The 15,788-nt window shown below is 40.6% G+C and overlaps 1 protein-coding gene across 1 annotated transcript in view; it reads right to left on the bottom strand.

The window, feature by feature from the left end:
* Window positions 1–235: 235 nt before the first annotated feature.
* The window catches only part of IL31RA (interleukin 31 receptor A), a 71,571-nt gene continuing 56,018 nt past the window's right edge, over window positions 236–15,788 (bottom strand). Inside the window, 8 exon segments of the mRNA XM_074953762.1 lie at window positions 236–667; window positions 669–793; window positions 796–1,252; window positions 2,712–2,790; window positions 6,909–7,002; window positions 8,928–9,068; window positions 11,235–11,381; window positions 12,820–12,921. Of these exon segments, the coding sequence (XP_074809863.1) occupies window positions 620–667; window positions 669–793; window positions 796–1,252; window positions 2,712–2,790; window positions 6,909–7,002; window positions 8,928–9,068; window positions 11,235–11,381; window positions 12,820–12,921 (1,193 nt within the window). The 3' untranslated portion in view covers window positions 236–619.

The following is a 15,788-nucleotide window of genomic DNA, read 5'->3' as shown; positions in this document are numbered from 1 at the left end:
GCAAAATCTATGGCCACAGATAAAATCTTATCAGACACAAACAGGAAGCAGAACATCCAAACCAGACGATTAAAGTGGCAAGAGGAACAGTGAAGCCTCCAATTATTTGACAGATAGCAGGAACACTACAAATAGAACTGAAAACAAAAGTTAAGGGAAGGAAGAATGGGAAAAGAGAAGTTCTATTTCTTGTAACTTTAAGAAAGAAGAAAGGAAGGGATTTGAAGATCCTGGCTATGTTTGAGTAAGCATGCACTGCCTTAGCAACAGCCAGCTTCAGGAAGAGACTGTCAAGAAGGAAATCAGCATCCTGCTTGCACTGATGGATGGTGTCACGGTAAAAATAAATTTGTTTTAGTAAACTGGAAGGGGAGGGATAAGAAGAATTAAGTGTGCTTCCTTTGCCTTACTACTGGCACATATTTCTCTGTCTGTAAACAGAATAATATGAAGTCAAAATTAACAGATGATGAAATGCATGAATTCCTTCAAAGTGGTTCAAACAAACTAGGAATTTTCAGTCAAGTAAGTGATGCCAAGAGAACTTGAATGCATGTATGTATGGAAGGCAACACTCCCTCCAAGAGAAAGCAGGAGACCAGCTGGACAGTACAATACCTCAGAATGACTTTGCAGATATGTACTGATCAGCTGTGGTCAGTTCAAAGGATGTCCAGTGTCACATGTGGTTGCCTTAGAGTGTTTCGCTGGAAAGGGGCTAAGACAAGCAACTGGTTTTTGGCTTCCTTATTGTATTCTGGCAAATTCACAGAAATTAGAAATTCCCTTGTATTACAGAATTTTTCAGATATGGATTGATTTTAGTTTCTTCTTTGAAATCTGTGTGTTCTAGAATTTCCTCCTTTTCATTCTCTTTGGAATTCTTGACTGAAGAATGCAAGGACTTACATAAGCCCTCTTTTGATATTTCTAGATGCTGATGTTGGATTCTCCTGGTAGGGATCAAAGCTGAAAGCAGCATTTGACTCCTGTGGTCTTGTTCTGTAACTATATATGGAATTGGTGGTGATAGTGGTTTTACAACTTCATATTCTTCACCATAAAAAATATTTTTATGTCCATTACCTACGTCCTTTTTACAAACATTTGTATGTTTAGAATCATAGTTCTCATGACTCTTTACTAATAATGCAGTATGGTCTTCAGCAAGAAAGCATGATTCCAAAACACAGATGCCTTCAGGATCTACTGTCCCATCCTCAGATTGTACTTTCTTCAGAGGCGAATTATTCTGTCAGTAAAAAAAAAAAAAAAAGGAGACCCTTGAAACGTACATCAGTACAAAGGAAGATACATTAGAAAGATCTTTTAAAAGAACACCCCCCCACACACACACACACACTTCAGCTCTGTTCAAGTCTGTATGTTTAAGAAGCCAGTTAATGAAACCTTGATATGCATTTCTCTTGAAAAACAGTTTTCTGAAAAGTGACTATGAAAATGGCAGTGTGAAGCTCCACATTTATTGTCTCAATGATTCCATATCAAATTTTCTCAGTTTACTAGTAAAATGACTGTTTTCTAACTGACAAGTCCTGTAAACTCAAACTGTGCCAGGAATCACGCTAGAGTATTTTCATTTTGCATATGACCACCAGTAAATTCTACAGGCAAAATTTTCCCTGAGTTATACCTGCAACCCCATTGTCTTTAAATTACACTTTTAGTGACATCTGTCCAACTCTATTAGATTTCAACAAATACGATGCAAATAAATGAAAATGGATCCAGTGGCAAAACTGAAGATATGATACGATAATATGATAGGCACTAAGGAGGAACAGGTCAGTTGGACTCACTCTGCTCTTTATACCATTGGGTGGGGAAGGTGGGGCCTGAGGATAAGCAGGGCACAGACACAGCTCAACGGACACTGTTGGCCAAAAGATTCCAATCTCAAGCACATGTGCACCAAAAGAAAAATACACAATGACAGGCACTCAAAGAAGAACCTTGATCTTAGTCTACCACAGGAAAGCTGAGAGGGGGCCTGGGAAATTAAACACTAAGAACTAAGGGTGACAGAGAAGCACTCTCAGACCCTCTCAGAGACAGGCATACAGACTCCTGCATACCTGTCATCTCCTGTGAAGGGTCAGGCTAGGACATTCTTCATGAGTGTTTGTCAGTTTTTGTTAAGTTTATCTTTTATCTTTCTCTGCAACAAAACTTCACAAAAGTATAAACATCTGACAGTTTTAGTAATATGGTTTCGTTTACACTTATTCTGTATGAATTTTGTCTTGTAAAAAAGGGTAATAAATGCTATAATTTTAAACATGCTACTTGACTCATATTTTAGGATGTAAACTCTTAAGATATGTTGTAATCTAATGAGAATGGGCGAATTACTTTAGAGATGACTGCCCACGTAACTGGGCAGACAGATGAGCATCTGGAACATAGGTCCCATCACAGGCAGAAACTCATCTCATTCAAGACAAGTTGGGGAAAATGAACTACAGGAGTACAACATATCATGCTATATTAGAAAGTAGTAAATATAGGTGCCTATGGAGGTATCTATAAAAGAAGGTTACGTTTGGTCAAATTCATCCCTGAGAGAGCATCATTATAATCATCACTGATTTAATTAATCTAGTCCATCATGCTTCAATTGTTTATCAGAAAATTTACTCACATTTACCCACATCACATATTTGTTTTTCTTAACAGCAATCTGATGTTACCTTAAGCACATCAGTAGGCCACTCCACAGCAATGCTCTCTGCAGGATCTGGTATATCAGGCCAGCAAACCTTTTTCAACCTGCAATTCAGAAAGGAGATTTGGCCTTTTGATGTAGGAATTAGATGACTGACATGATGAATGCCATAGGAATACTGTACCAGTACATGAAAGGATTAAATACAGAAAATGTGAATGGCGAACATTTGTCAAGGGAAGTCCTTTCTCTGTATTCATTATCTAATTATTATAATAAGGGGAACTCTTATTAGAGAAGTCAATTCTCATGGGCTAGAGAAAAATTGTTTAAAAGCAATACCAATGTGTTACCTGGAACTTGAGTTTTTGGTTTAAACCAATGTTTACCATTAAATACAGAAAATAAAGCTGCAATTGTAACTATTCAAGCTACATAAGCCAAATCTTTATTATGACATGCCTAAATTAGGCTTAGAATGAAGAGTGTCTGGGTTATTTTTTAGAGTATGTCCTCATTGTAAAGTTAACTTAACTCCTCTTGAGTTAACCTAGCTCAAGTGAGAACAGCCACAGTGCAAAACAATACAGGAACTCCTCAATGTGGTTTTATTAGCAGCTGATGAGTTGTGCTGACTTGAGATGAAGCCAATACCTAAGGCTACAATTCTGTCACGGATTCTGTGGCAGGGCTTGGGCTTTGGCTTCAGCCCCAGGTGGCAGGGCTCAGGCTTCGACTTCAGCTGAAGCCTGAGCCCCACCGCCCTTAACTTAGCTTCACAGGGTGCCCTGTGGCATGGGGCCCCAGGCAGTTGTATTGATGTAGTGAAAACTGCATTACTGTGTGTACATTTCTGTGATTTATTGTTTATTGCCCATGTCCTCTTCATACCTTTTATTAAAAATACCCATGCCAAAATCATAGCCTTACCAATACCCCTGAGAGGCAAGCCAACTCGAGTGAAGGGTTTGCGCATGTGGATGACATTCGAGTTAACTCTGCAGCAAAAATATGCTCTTTGTTTTTTTGTTTTTTTTAAACTGTAACATAATTATCAGCCTATTTCACAGAAAAGATTGACTGCACTCAAGACACTGTCTCCAAATCAATACTCAGCAGTCTGTAGCAGTCAGAAATAAATTTAAAATTAGAATTTACATGGGAACACAACCTGAACAGTAGGAGCTCCCAGTCAAAATAGGGCAGAGCCAATTCATGTATTTATATATTAAAAAGTGCATAAACCACTTTAATAAACATTAGTAACTAAAATTAGCTTTGTGAATGCTTTAAAGACAAACAGAATTGCTGCCCGTACCAATTATATCCTTGAACTCACAATTATTTACATGTGTGCATAACTGTACTCACATAAGTAGTCCCTTTGAAACCTATGGACTACACATATGAGTAAAGTTATGCAAGTACTTAGGTTTTTGCAGGCTTGGGGCCTAGTTTTTCATAAACATATTAAGAGAGAGAGAGAGAGAGAGAAAAATATAAAAGACAAGAGACTACAACAATGTTGAGGCTATATAAGCTCTATGTTACAGTGGGTACTATAAGTGGAGCTGGCACTGCTACGTACCAACATTACTCAAAGCTTCCTATTATAAGACCCCGTTAACAATCACTATAACTTTACCAAATTTTAACATTTGGGGGCTGAAATTTTCCACATCAGATGTCTGCCTTCGGCAGATTTTTAAAGTTTCAGCCTAAACAGCTCAGTCTTTTCTGACAATAAGTTAGGGGAAAATATGTTGTTTTGCAGTGTTAAAAAGTATTAGGACCATTTCTTGGTGAAGTTTAGGAATCCTATGCTTTGGAGCAGGGACTGGAAATTTGGCCAGGGGGTAGCCTTTATGTCAGGGATATGTTTTTTGCTCTTCGTATGAAAATCTGCCCAAATTTGGCCAAATTGTAACCCTTTAAAAAAAAAATCAGTTTGCACATGCTCAGTAAAGACTTCTAATGGTTTAGTAGCTAAAGTCTCCAAAGATTTTGTCATCAGTGAGGAGGCACCACACCTCACAGCATCTACATGTGACCAGACTGTGCATGCACTATTCTCACAGAGCAACTGAGCATGTTCCAGCCCAGGACTTCAGGTGCAAAGCCACACTTTCCTTGTAATTCTGCTCCAGGCCAAGGCTGGAACAGGCACCAAATATGACAGTAGGAAGACTCTCTTATGTTAACTGAGGGTGATTAACAAGCAGTACTTAAGTGGGAGAAAGCTGCGAGGATGTGGATGGAATGATCTTGCAGAGAACTGCTGTGCCTAAGGATGCATCTGCCATTGAGTCCTGCACCAAGTGTAGTGTGCTGCAAAGGTGTGTACCGAACTCCACGTGGCTGCCCTACGTATGTCTGAAGGGAGGCCAGGGTTGAAGCCTGCTTTCTCGTGGTGTGAGCCCACGCCCCGGAGGGGTGGGGGAAGGGGGATGGAGAGGGAGGCCCAATAGTAGGTAGCAGAGTTTAATGCAATCAGAAATCCATTTGGAGATTCTCTGGATGGTGATGACCTGTACCCTAAGTCACTCCGCTACTGCAATAAACAGTCTAGAGGACCTCCTGATTGCTAATGGCCTCTCCAAAACCTAGCAGTTAGTGGGCATGTAAAGACAGAGCAACCTTCCATTGGAGGGTGGAACATACTAATTGCCAGTAAGAGGACTCTCAAAGAGCTGAGGGCGAGACCCGGTGACTTTAAAGACAGAATGTAATCCAGGATGAAAGTAATTCCCACTGTTGTGCCCAAGACAAGAAACATCTCCACCTGGCTTGGTAACATCGTCCAGTGGAATTCTTCCTGTGGCTGGAGAAAATATCTTGTACAGCCGAAGAACACAACCATTGTAAAGCAGATGCCCATCCAAATATCACGCGCTGAGGTGGAGCGCATGTGGACTGATGCCTGATCTCGCCGTTGTACTGGGTCAGCAGTAGGGTGACTAGATAGAAAGTGTGAAAAATCAGGACAGGGGATGGGGGCGTAATAGATTCCTATATAAGAAAAAGCCCCAAATATCAGGACTGTCCCTATAAAATCGGGACATCTGGTCACCCTAGTCAGCAGATTGGGGAAGTTCGGGATGAGAATTGAGGGCAGGATGACATGTGGAGGAGATTGGGAAATCAGAATTGTCTGGTCCAGCAGGGGGCGACCAGAATGTCCGTTGTTCTGTCTCATCAGCTCTTGTGCAGCACTCCAGGCAAGAGTGGTTGTGCAGGGAAGGCGTAATTGAGTTGGTCTGATCAGGAGAGCATTGCCCTAGGAACAATGGCCGAGAGCTCCCCTGGAGCAGTATGTGGTGCACTTGCTTTTCAACTGGGAAGTGAATAGGTCTCTGGTCGGAGTCCCTCATCATGTGAACATGTCATATACCCATTGAGCTGTGAAGTTCCCACCTGACAGTTGATAGAGCATCTGATGAGCAAAACATCCGATGAGTGAGTCTGTGACTACCTTCTGCATTCCAGGAAGATAGACTGCAGACAGGAGGATCTGGGGACTGATGCACCAGTTTCAGAGATTTGCTGCTTTATATGCAGAGGCGATCAATCTCATTCCCCTTGTTGATATAGAAAACAGTGGTGGCATGGGTGTGCCACTCTGTCCTGGCTGGCTCTGGTATGGCTTCATTAATCAGTAATGCTATTCTGGCCGATCCCGATGACACATTAAAAAATAAGGCATTAATTAAATTTGTGACTGCACTCCTTGGAGGAGAATTGTATATCTCCTGCTCTGTGGTTTTACCCACATTCTGCCATATATTTCGTGTTATGGCACTCTTGAATGATGACCCAGCACATGCTGTTCCAGAATGGGGATTCAAACCTGAGTTTCCCACACTCCAAGCAAGCATTCTAACTACTGAACTTAAGGTTGCACAGACAATCTTAGTTCTAACATTTCCTAACTTTTGATTGTCTGACTTTGCAACCTACATGGTCTTTAAATATAGGTTGAGTGTGAGTGAGAGATATAGTTGCAAAAACAAATACTAGTGAAGAAATACATCTATTGGCTGCAGTCACAATAATTCTAAACATATGTCTATTTGTTTAATTTTAGCAAATCAGGACATTTTCTTATCTCCATACAGATTTGAGTCTTTAACAAGCCAGCATTGTTTTTAAATAAAAATACTAACCTTTTATGTGTTAAAATGCATTATTTTCACCTTTAACAAGCACAGAAAAATTTACTCACGTGTGTTTTTTTAGAGTACAGGTTATGCCAAGGATTAATAATAAGAGCATACAAAATCCAAACGGTAATGTTATAAAAATAAAGTCTTCTTCACCTTTAGAGAAAGAACAAGCATTGAAACATTTCTTAGTATATTACACTACAGAGCAAATTTTCACTTTTAGACTATATAATTAAAGCCATCTTATTAGCACAAGTTATAAAAGCTCTGGTTGTCACATCCTTGACCAACTGACTAAGGTACTGTCTGCCACTGTACAACACATGCTCAGGCCTTGTCTATACTACGGGGGAGATCGACCTAAGTTATGCAACTTCAGCTATGTGAATAATATAGCTGAAGTCGACATACTTAGACCTACTTACTGCGGGGTCCGCACTACGCTATGTCGACGGGAGATGCTCGATGTCTAGTTGGCAGCCGGTATCAAGCTGGTATCAAGCCACAAACCAAACCAGAAAATAATTATTTGGTTCATTTCCTACAAATGTTCAAAATCTGTCATCAAACTGGAGAAGTTTAGGTAGCTTCAGCAAACTGTCTCTGGGCATATCCATTACTCATAATGTTTAGTCCAGTGGTTAGGACACTTGCCTGGGATGTTGGAGATCCAAATTTGATTCTCCTTGCTGGAGCAGTAACTCAAACTCAGCTCCTAACATGAGCATCCTAACCACCAGACTACATGCTAATCTGAAGTTGGTTGCTCTCAGTATCTCCTGTTGAAGTTGCTCCACGTTGCATAAATACTTTAATATTCACAGGACCAAAGAAAGAAAGAGTGAGACTGACTCTATATCCTGGTGATCATCTGGGAGGCAGGAGATTTGGATTTAAACCCCTCCTCTGAATCAGGGAGAGAGTACCCCCCCCCAACAGCTTTTAGCTTTGCGGTTAGACTGCTCACCTGGAATGTGGGAGATCTGAGTTCAAGTCCCTGCTCCAGAGTGGGGATTCAAACCTGAGTCTCCCACCCCAAGCAAGCATTCTAACTACTGAACTAAAGGACAGACACCCTCACAGTTTACTGAAGCTGGCCCTGTAAAACTTCTCAAATTTGATTCAGTTGCTTTCAGCTGGGAAGAAGTTTTGGGTCAACCAAAAAAACCCATATTTTGGTGAATAATCTATTTGTCCAAAAAAAATTTGACTAGCTCTAGTCACAACTGCAGAGCTATAGACAGTACTATGTAATGGGCCTTTCCCAGGATCTCAGAACAGCTGCTTCCAGTTTTAGCTGCTGCTTTATTCCAGCAGCTGATCCAGTGCCACCCCCCCTGCACACTACAAAATGAACAGAAAGTCAGATACAGGGGACATGTCTCAGAGTGTTCTGCCAGCAGAAATAAGGAAATGTTGGCATTCATTGTTTCTTCCATTTAACATCTTGATATAACAATTTTAACTTCAATTCATAGCTATCCTATGATCTCCCTAGGAGAAAGATACAAATATAGACAGTAAGAAAATAAGAAAAAGAGTTTATATTAACCACAAGTGTGTATTGAGTATCCTACTGGCCAAGTTCAATTCAGAGGAAAATGTGGTTGGTTAGCAGGGAGTTGTTCCATATGGGGAGGGGAAAAAAAAAAAGACAACAAGAAATCACAATGCATAAATATTTTGAGCCCAGTTTCTAAGATACACATTTTCCCCTTCTGGTGACATAGTATGTCCCAGTCCTGTAACTAACAGCACAGAAGCAGACTACTGCATGTGCGCAGAGCCACAATCTTCCGCGGAGATTCATGTGAGCACAACAGTCTGCCTGTGCATTGTTGCTTGCAGTATTGGGACCTTAGTTTTTAAAACTTTTAATCTTTTGTAGATTTGGCTTACCATGTCTTCCAATGAGCTGAATTAAATTTAAACTAATTTTTTATTTTTATTTGTTTTGTTCAAAAAGTCAGAGGCAGAGTAGATTGGGATTGGCCTAAGAAATGCCTAAATCAAAAAACTCTGTCTCTTACACAAAAATACTGGAAAAGCAATCACAGTTAACACTGAAAATTACTTACTGAATTTCAAAGTGCTGAAGGTTATCCTGTTTCCATGGGTTCCACCAGCTTTGGTGGCTGCCATGACATGAGCAGTATACTGGGTGTTTGCTTGCAGAGATTTCAGTCTGTATTGCAGAACATCAGAGTTCACAGTTTCATCTTTTCAGACAAAGATATTATAAATAAAAAAAGATATAGAAATTAAAGAAAAGCAAGTGTTAACCATTACAATTTTACATTTATATAGCACTGTTCACACTGAAAGATCCCCAAATGCTTTAGAGACAAGCTGAAATAAAATATAATCAAAGGGATCATCAGTGTGGAACACTGAAATTGTTCAACAGAGCATAACAATACAACATCACAGTTTAGGACAGAAAGTGAATAATTCTATATCCAACTGAAAATTCACTATTGAGTTTAGATAGGTAAAATATAATAACCAGAGCCAATATTTTACCCTTAATAAAAGTACTATGGCATCTCTGTTATTGCAAGCTGTAGAACCTTGGTTTTATGTCTGAACTAAAAGACAGCATTACCATCCCACATTTGTTCAGCACAGCACAGTCCAGTCCACCCTACATACTTAACACCACCATTATATGCCACACCTAGGTGTTTCTTGGATGTCTTCCATTCAAGCAGTGAAACAGTCAAAAAAGTTTTATTTATGAGATCTCACAGAATTACAGAAAAATGGTAGGGCTGAAAATATTTAGACCCATTAACATAAGGTCAGGCTGAACTGCAAAGAAGAACTTTAAGAACTATCAAAATAATGATTGTTCAAGTTTGTATAATTTTCTTTGTTAGACTATCCACTGTCTAAACATTAATTAGAAATGCAGAATTAAATTGTTGTTAGGGACAAGTGAATCAGTTAAGAAGCTAAGATTTTAGAATATTTGGTAAACTTTATGTTGTATAATTTTCACAATCCTGCAATTTAATTGTTTCTGTGAGAGATTCTGCAGTCTGTCACTGGACCACCCACAAGATGAGAACCCCAGGTCTAAATAATTAAGGATCCGAGACAGAGGTGCCAACTCCATGGGTGCTCCAAAAAAATTAGTGGATGCTTAGCATCCACCGGCAGGCAAGCTCCTCTTCCTGCCGTGGATCAGCTCTTCTGCGACAGGTAGGAGGCACTGGGATGGAGGAGAAGGAGTGGAAATGGGGCACACTCAGGGGAAGAGGCAGGGCAGGCCTTGGGGGAAGGGGTGGAGTGGTGGCAAGGCCTGCGGCTGAGTGGGGGTTGAGTACCCCCAAGGAAAATTGGAAGCCAGCACCACTGATGTGAGAGTAACAGAATCTTCTTGAAAGCTGAGTGGTCTTCAGAGATAGCATGGCAAAGAGCAGACAAGAAATAAGATAGCAAGAATAAGTGTGGAGATGTCTACATCATATAGGAATAGTTGCAACTTCCTTCTTCCATTTACATATTGGCAAGCGTACTCTTGGCCCCTACTGTGATTTGGGCATCCAGAAGCAAATGAAGTTCCAATAGGACCCACTGGTTTGAGATTTTTTTTTTAAATAAAAGCTAGAATGCCTTAAATGCCTACAGACCAAGAGAGAAGCTTAAAGCAAAAATAGGAAAGAACGCCTAGCAATGGAAATGGACCTTGACACAACAAGCATTTCTGAAATATGGAATGACAAAAAGCAGTGGGATACAGCAGTACCTACCTACAAGACAGGCAGGCAGGACAGGCAATTTCCTACATCCCAAACAACTGTGTGTACACACACACACCCCCCTCTGAAGCCAGCCCTGAAAACCTCATCCCAGCCAAAACGTGGAGTCAAACTCACTGATAGTTTCCAGTCAATTGAAACTGTGTTTTTTGGTAAATAAACTATGTTAGTTGAGAAAATTTCAAACAGCTTTAGTCATCACTATAGTATCTGAATGCCTTCCAGTAGTGCATTAAGCAACATGACTACATCTGTCACATTTTTGTTTGTTTTGGTTTTTTTACTGTGTAGACATACTCTTAGATATTCTGAGCCTGGGTTCTACATAATTGAGCCCTTAGCATTATATAATTGCGAAGAGAATGACAGAGAACAGCAAAGCACATTTGGTGACCATGATAAAGCACACAAATCATAGATAACTCTGCTGCTCCCCCACCTGAAACATAACTATCTGGAAAGTGATCAGTCACCACTTTAGCCTACAAAGAGTGAAATTCTCTCTGGCAAAACTTTCTAGTGTTTTAAGTAGCAACGGGTATTGTATGCTGATATCTTCATAAAGTAACAGACATCCTGGGTCAGCACACTGGTGTAACAGAGTGGAGAACTTTTACTTACTTAATTCTTTTCCACCTTCAGGTTTATAAAATATTGTATAGTTAATAATAAAGCCATTTCTTTTATCTTTTGGAATCTTTTTCCATTTTATCATAGCCTCATTTTTCCCCAGATTGTCTGTTTTTGCCACAGGACCAACTGATGGACCTACAAAAAATACAGAAATGTAATAAATGTACATAAAGTATTTTAAATGGCACAACTTTACTAATCCATACAGAGCAGAGATATAAAGGAACAGGTACTATTTACCTAATATACACTTTATCAGAGATCAGACACTATTCCTAGCTTTTCTCATCTTTTCAGAGATGCCATCTACTTGGGTGACGTTTGCACCTTCTCTCTTGATAATTACTGTGGTGATGATGGTATGTATCCGAACACCTCACAATCACTAAAGGATTTTATCCTTAACACTCCTGTGCGGTAGGAAACTATTACATCCATTTTACAGATGGAAAACCAAGGCACAGGACAGGTTAAGTGACTTGCCCTAGTCACACAGGACGTCTGTAAGTGGGGAATTGAACCCAGGATTCCCAAGTCCCAGTTCAACGCTCCGTCCACAAGATCAGCCTCCCTACCTATGTAATCGAAACTCTATATGCACAATTCAAAAACTATTTAGCAAGAACTCTGTATGCTCCAGTCCACTCAAAAGGCATAACATCTCGTCCCTCTCTCAATCAACCACCACCACCATCAAAGCATCTTAACTATAGCTAAATAGCATTCAAAACCAACCAGCAACTGTCCCCTCATGAATAAGCCAATACATCGAGTTTTCCTTAACAATTATATGCTCTATTATCATTGTACTGTACCCAGTTCCCTGGAGGCTTCACCAGTCCACAGCCTGAAATCTTGAATCTACCACCAAACTTGGATCTTACAATTAGCTGTATAATTCAGCCAATTCACATTACAGTTCTACTAAAAACAGTAATCAATGCACGATTTCCGCCAATGTGAAACGGCAAGATTTTCTACCATTTAAACAAATCTTAATAAGCAGGAACATATATTTTCCATTACACTGTAAAAACAGAGCAAAACTCAAACTTTTCAAACTAGTCATTTTAGTCTGTGCCCCAAAATCACCCTTCCACTGGAAAAAGTAAAATTGAATATAAAAAAATTCAGTCAGTTACATCCTTGAAAAATACCGTAAACTAAGTCTAAATGAGACTGCAATGTTTAAGATTTGGCCCATATCTACAATAATAAAAACAATTTGAATATATTTTGTGGCAGCTTTCTTCTACAATGTTTGTAAAGCACTTTTCTCAAAGTGCTTTACAAACTTTACTCAAACCTACAACAACCCTGCAAATTAAGCTCTATACTCATATCACAAAATGGGAAAACTGAGGTACACAGATTAAATTACTTTCCATGAAATACACAGCAAGTCAATACCTGAACTGAAAATAAAAACCAGGAATCCTAACTCACAGTTCTATGCACTAATCACTACTTCCTTCCCTTAGTAACACAGGTCTTAAGCACATTACACAGATGCTATTACAAGATCGAGAGTAATACAGAGGGTTTGACCGTATTGATAGTTTAATATACATACGTCCTTCTTGAACATAAGCTTGTATGGAATGTGGAGTTCCTATTTTATTTCCATAGAGAGGATACACTGAGATATTATAGCATTTGAAGGGTTTAAAGGCACCTGTAAGAAAAAAAAATATTTATCAGATACATGTCCTTCATTTAAGATTTACATACGGAAAATAAAGTTGTATTTTCCTGCTAGTGTTAGGTGAATTTAGGAATGCTCCATACTGGTATTTTCCCTCAGTTTTTAGGAGTGCAATCTATGCTTATTCTCTTTTGTACCCATTGCTGTACTTAAGCATGGAGAGAAAACATAGAATGGACTTTATTTGGCAGCTTTTCTAAAAGCATTTGAGTTCAGACTTATTTTTCACTAGAAATATTTTGACTAAGGAATAATTATACTTTTTCTTATGTAGCAATTTACATGTTCACAGTATCTTACCATCACTAGTATTTGACAAGGCTAATTATTGTAAGTTTATGAGGTAGGACTGAGGACATCGAGTAGCTGATGATCCTTCTGTTCTTTTTCCGAAACGATTTCCATCTTTTTATTTTTATTTCTTATCAAAAAGAAGTATTCTTTAAGATGTAATAAAAGCATTTAAAAGTAACAAGGGAGTTCCTGCTGGCTCCAGCTATGCAGAATGCAGCTGCTCATCTTGTAAACAACTTGACATCAGGACACCTGAACTGAAACCTCTACAGTGACATCTTATTTCCAGGTATAATTCTTGGCAATTATCGTTCAAACCCCAAAGGTCTAGCAACCAGTTATGCGTGAGGGCATCTCCCGCCCCAACCCCTATTCAGCCAGTTGAAATTCACTGGGAGACACTTACCACTGGAATTAATGTTTGAAAACACTGGACCAGATTGTCTAGTGTAGCCACACTGCCAGCCTAATCTTATCTAAATCTACAACCAGTTTATTCAAGTTAAGGAGGATCACCCCAGGATTTATCATCAGTTGTGTAAAGCCAGTGTAGAGGCTCTTGCTCTGTTGCCACTGACTCTCTCTCTCCTTGGCAAGTTTAGCAGGGAAAAGTGGACATGGCCAGACCCTCAAACTATGTCAATTCTCCACTGCTTTTTCAGCTCATTGAATCCATTGCTGACCACCATAAATTAGAGCAGTCTCATGCTGCTAAAATGATGCAGGGAGATGTGACTGCACAGAGTAGCACCAGAATCAGGACAATGCCAAGATGAGCTTTAAGCCACCTTTGCATACACAGGCTGACTTGTGCTCTATGTATTTCAGCCATATTCACAGTTCTGCCCCATATGCCTATGGGGTTAGATCGAATTTAGCCATGTTAGGTTGATTTTAAAATGAATGCGTCTACACAACCAACACCATTCCGTCGACCTAAAGGGCTCTTAAAATCGACTTCTGTAATCCTCCTCAGCAAGGGGAGTAGCGCTAAAATCAACCTTGCTGCGTTGAATTTGGGGTAGTGCAGACGCAAATCGACATTATTGGCCTCCGGGAGGTATCCCAGAGTGCTCCAACGTGACCACTCTGGACAGCACTTTCAACTCCGATGCACTAGCCAGGTACACAGGAAAAGCCCCGGGAAATTTTGAATTTCATTTCCTGTTTGCTCAGCATGGCGAGCTCAGCAGCACAGGTGACCATGCAATTCCCCCAGAATTGCAAACGAGCTCCAGCATGGACCGAAAGGGAGACACTGGATCTGATTGCTGTATGGGGAGAAGAATCTGTGCAGGCCGAACTCCGATCAAAAAGAAGAAATGCTAATGTATATGCCAAACATCGCACAGGGCATGGTGGAGAGAGGCTACAACAGGGACACACAGCAGTGCCGCGCGAAAGTTACGGATCTCGGGCAAGCCTACCAAAAGACAAAGGAGGCAAATGGTCGCTCCGGGTCAGAGCCCCATACATGTTGCTTCGATGATCAGCTGCATGCCATTCTAGGGGGGGACCCTACCACTACCACACCACTGTCTGTGAACACCTTCAAGTGGGGAGTCTCATGCAACAGGGAGGAGGATTTTGTGGATGAGGAGGAGGAGGAGAATGAGCAGCAGGCAAGCGGTGAATCTGTTCTCCCCGGCAGCCAGGACCTTTAAATCACCCTGGAGCCAATACCCTCCCAAGGTGGGATCCCCAACCCTGAAGCTGGAGAACACAACTCTGGTGAGTTTTAAACAGTACAGGGTTTAAAAGCAATAGTGTTTAATGTCTGATTTGCCCTGAAGAATCGGGATGCATTCGCGGCCAGTACAGCTACTGGAAAAGTTTGTTAACGTATCTGAGGATGGAGCGGGAATTCTCCAGGGACATCTCCATGAAGCTCTCCTGGAGGTACTCTGAAAGCCTTTGCAGAAGGTTTCTAGGGAGGGCTGCCTTACTTTGTCCTCCACAATCAGACACTTTACCACGCCAAGCCAGTATCAAGTAGTCTGGAATCATTGCAGCACAAAGCATGGCAGCGAATGGTCCTGGGTTTTGGTCGCCTTCAAGCAACATTCGGTCTTTATCTTTCTGTGTTAGCCTCAGGAGAGTGATATCATTCATGGTCACCTGGTTGAAATAGGGGAATTTTTGTAAGGGAACAGTAAAAGGACCCTGTTCATGTTGGGTTGTTTGCACTTGGCTAAAAGGGATCATCCTGGAGAATAGCCATGCGGTGGGGGGAGGGGTGAAGGGATCATCCCAGAGAATAGCCACGCGGTGGGGTGGGGGGAGGTGTGTGCTGCACATCCACCCAAAAACCGCAGCCCCTCCTCTTAAATGTGAAACCCAACCGTCATTGCTTGCTGTGGGAAAGGATGGTGCTGCAGTTGAAACAATTTCCACATGTTATGAAGGCGTAAGAAGCCAACCCCGCATACACTAGTTTATACAGTCCTTTAAATGCTTCCATTACAGAAAATAACACAAAACAAAACAGTCAATCAAATGTTAAACAAGCTAAGTGAGTCTTGATTCTTGTTCTGAGGATTGCT

This window comes from Natator depressus, chromosome 5, assembly GCF_965152275.1.
Source record: "Natator depressus isolate rNatDep1 chromosome 5, rNatDep2.hap1, whole genome shotgun sequence".
Lineage (NCBI taxonomy): Eukaryota > Metazoa > Chordata > Testudines > Cheloniidae > Natator > Natator depressus.
This window is presented reverse-complemented; position numbering and strand designations above follow the sequence as displayed.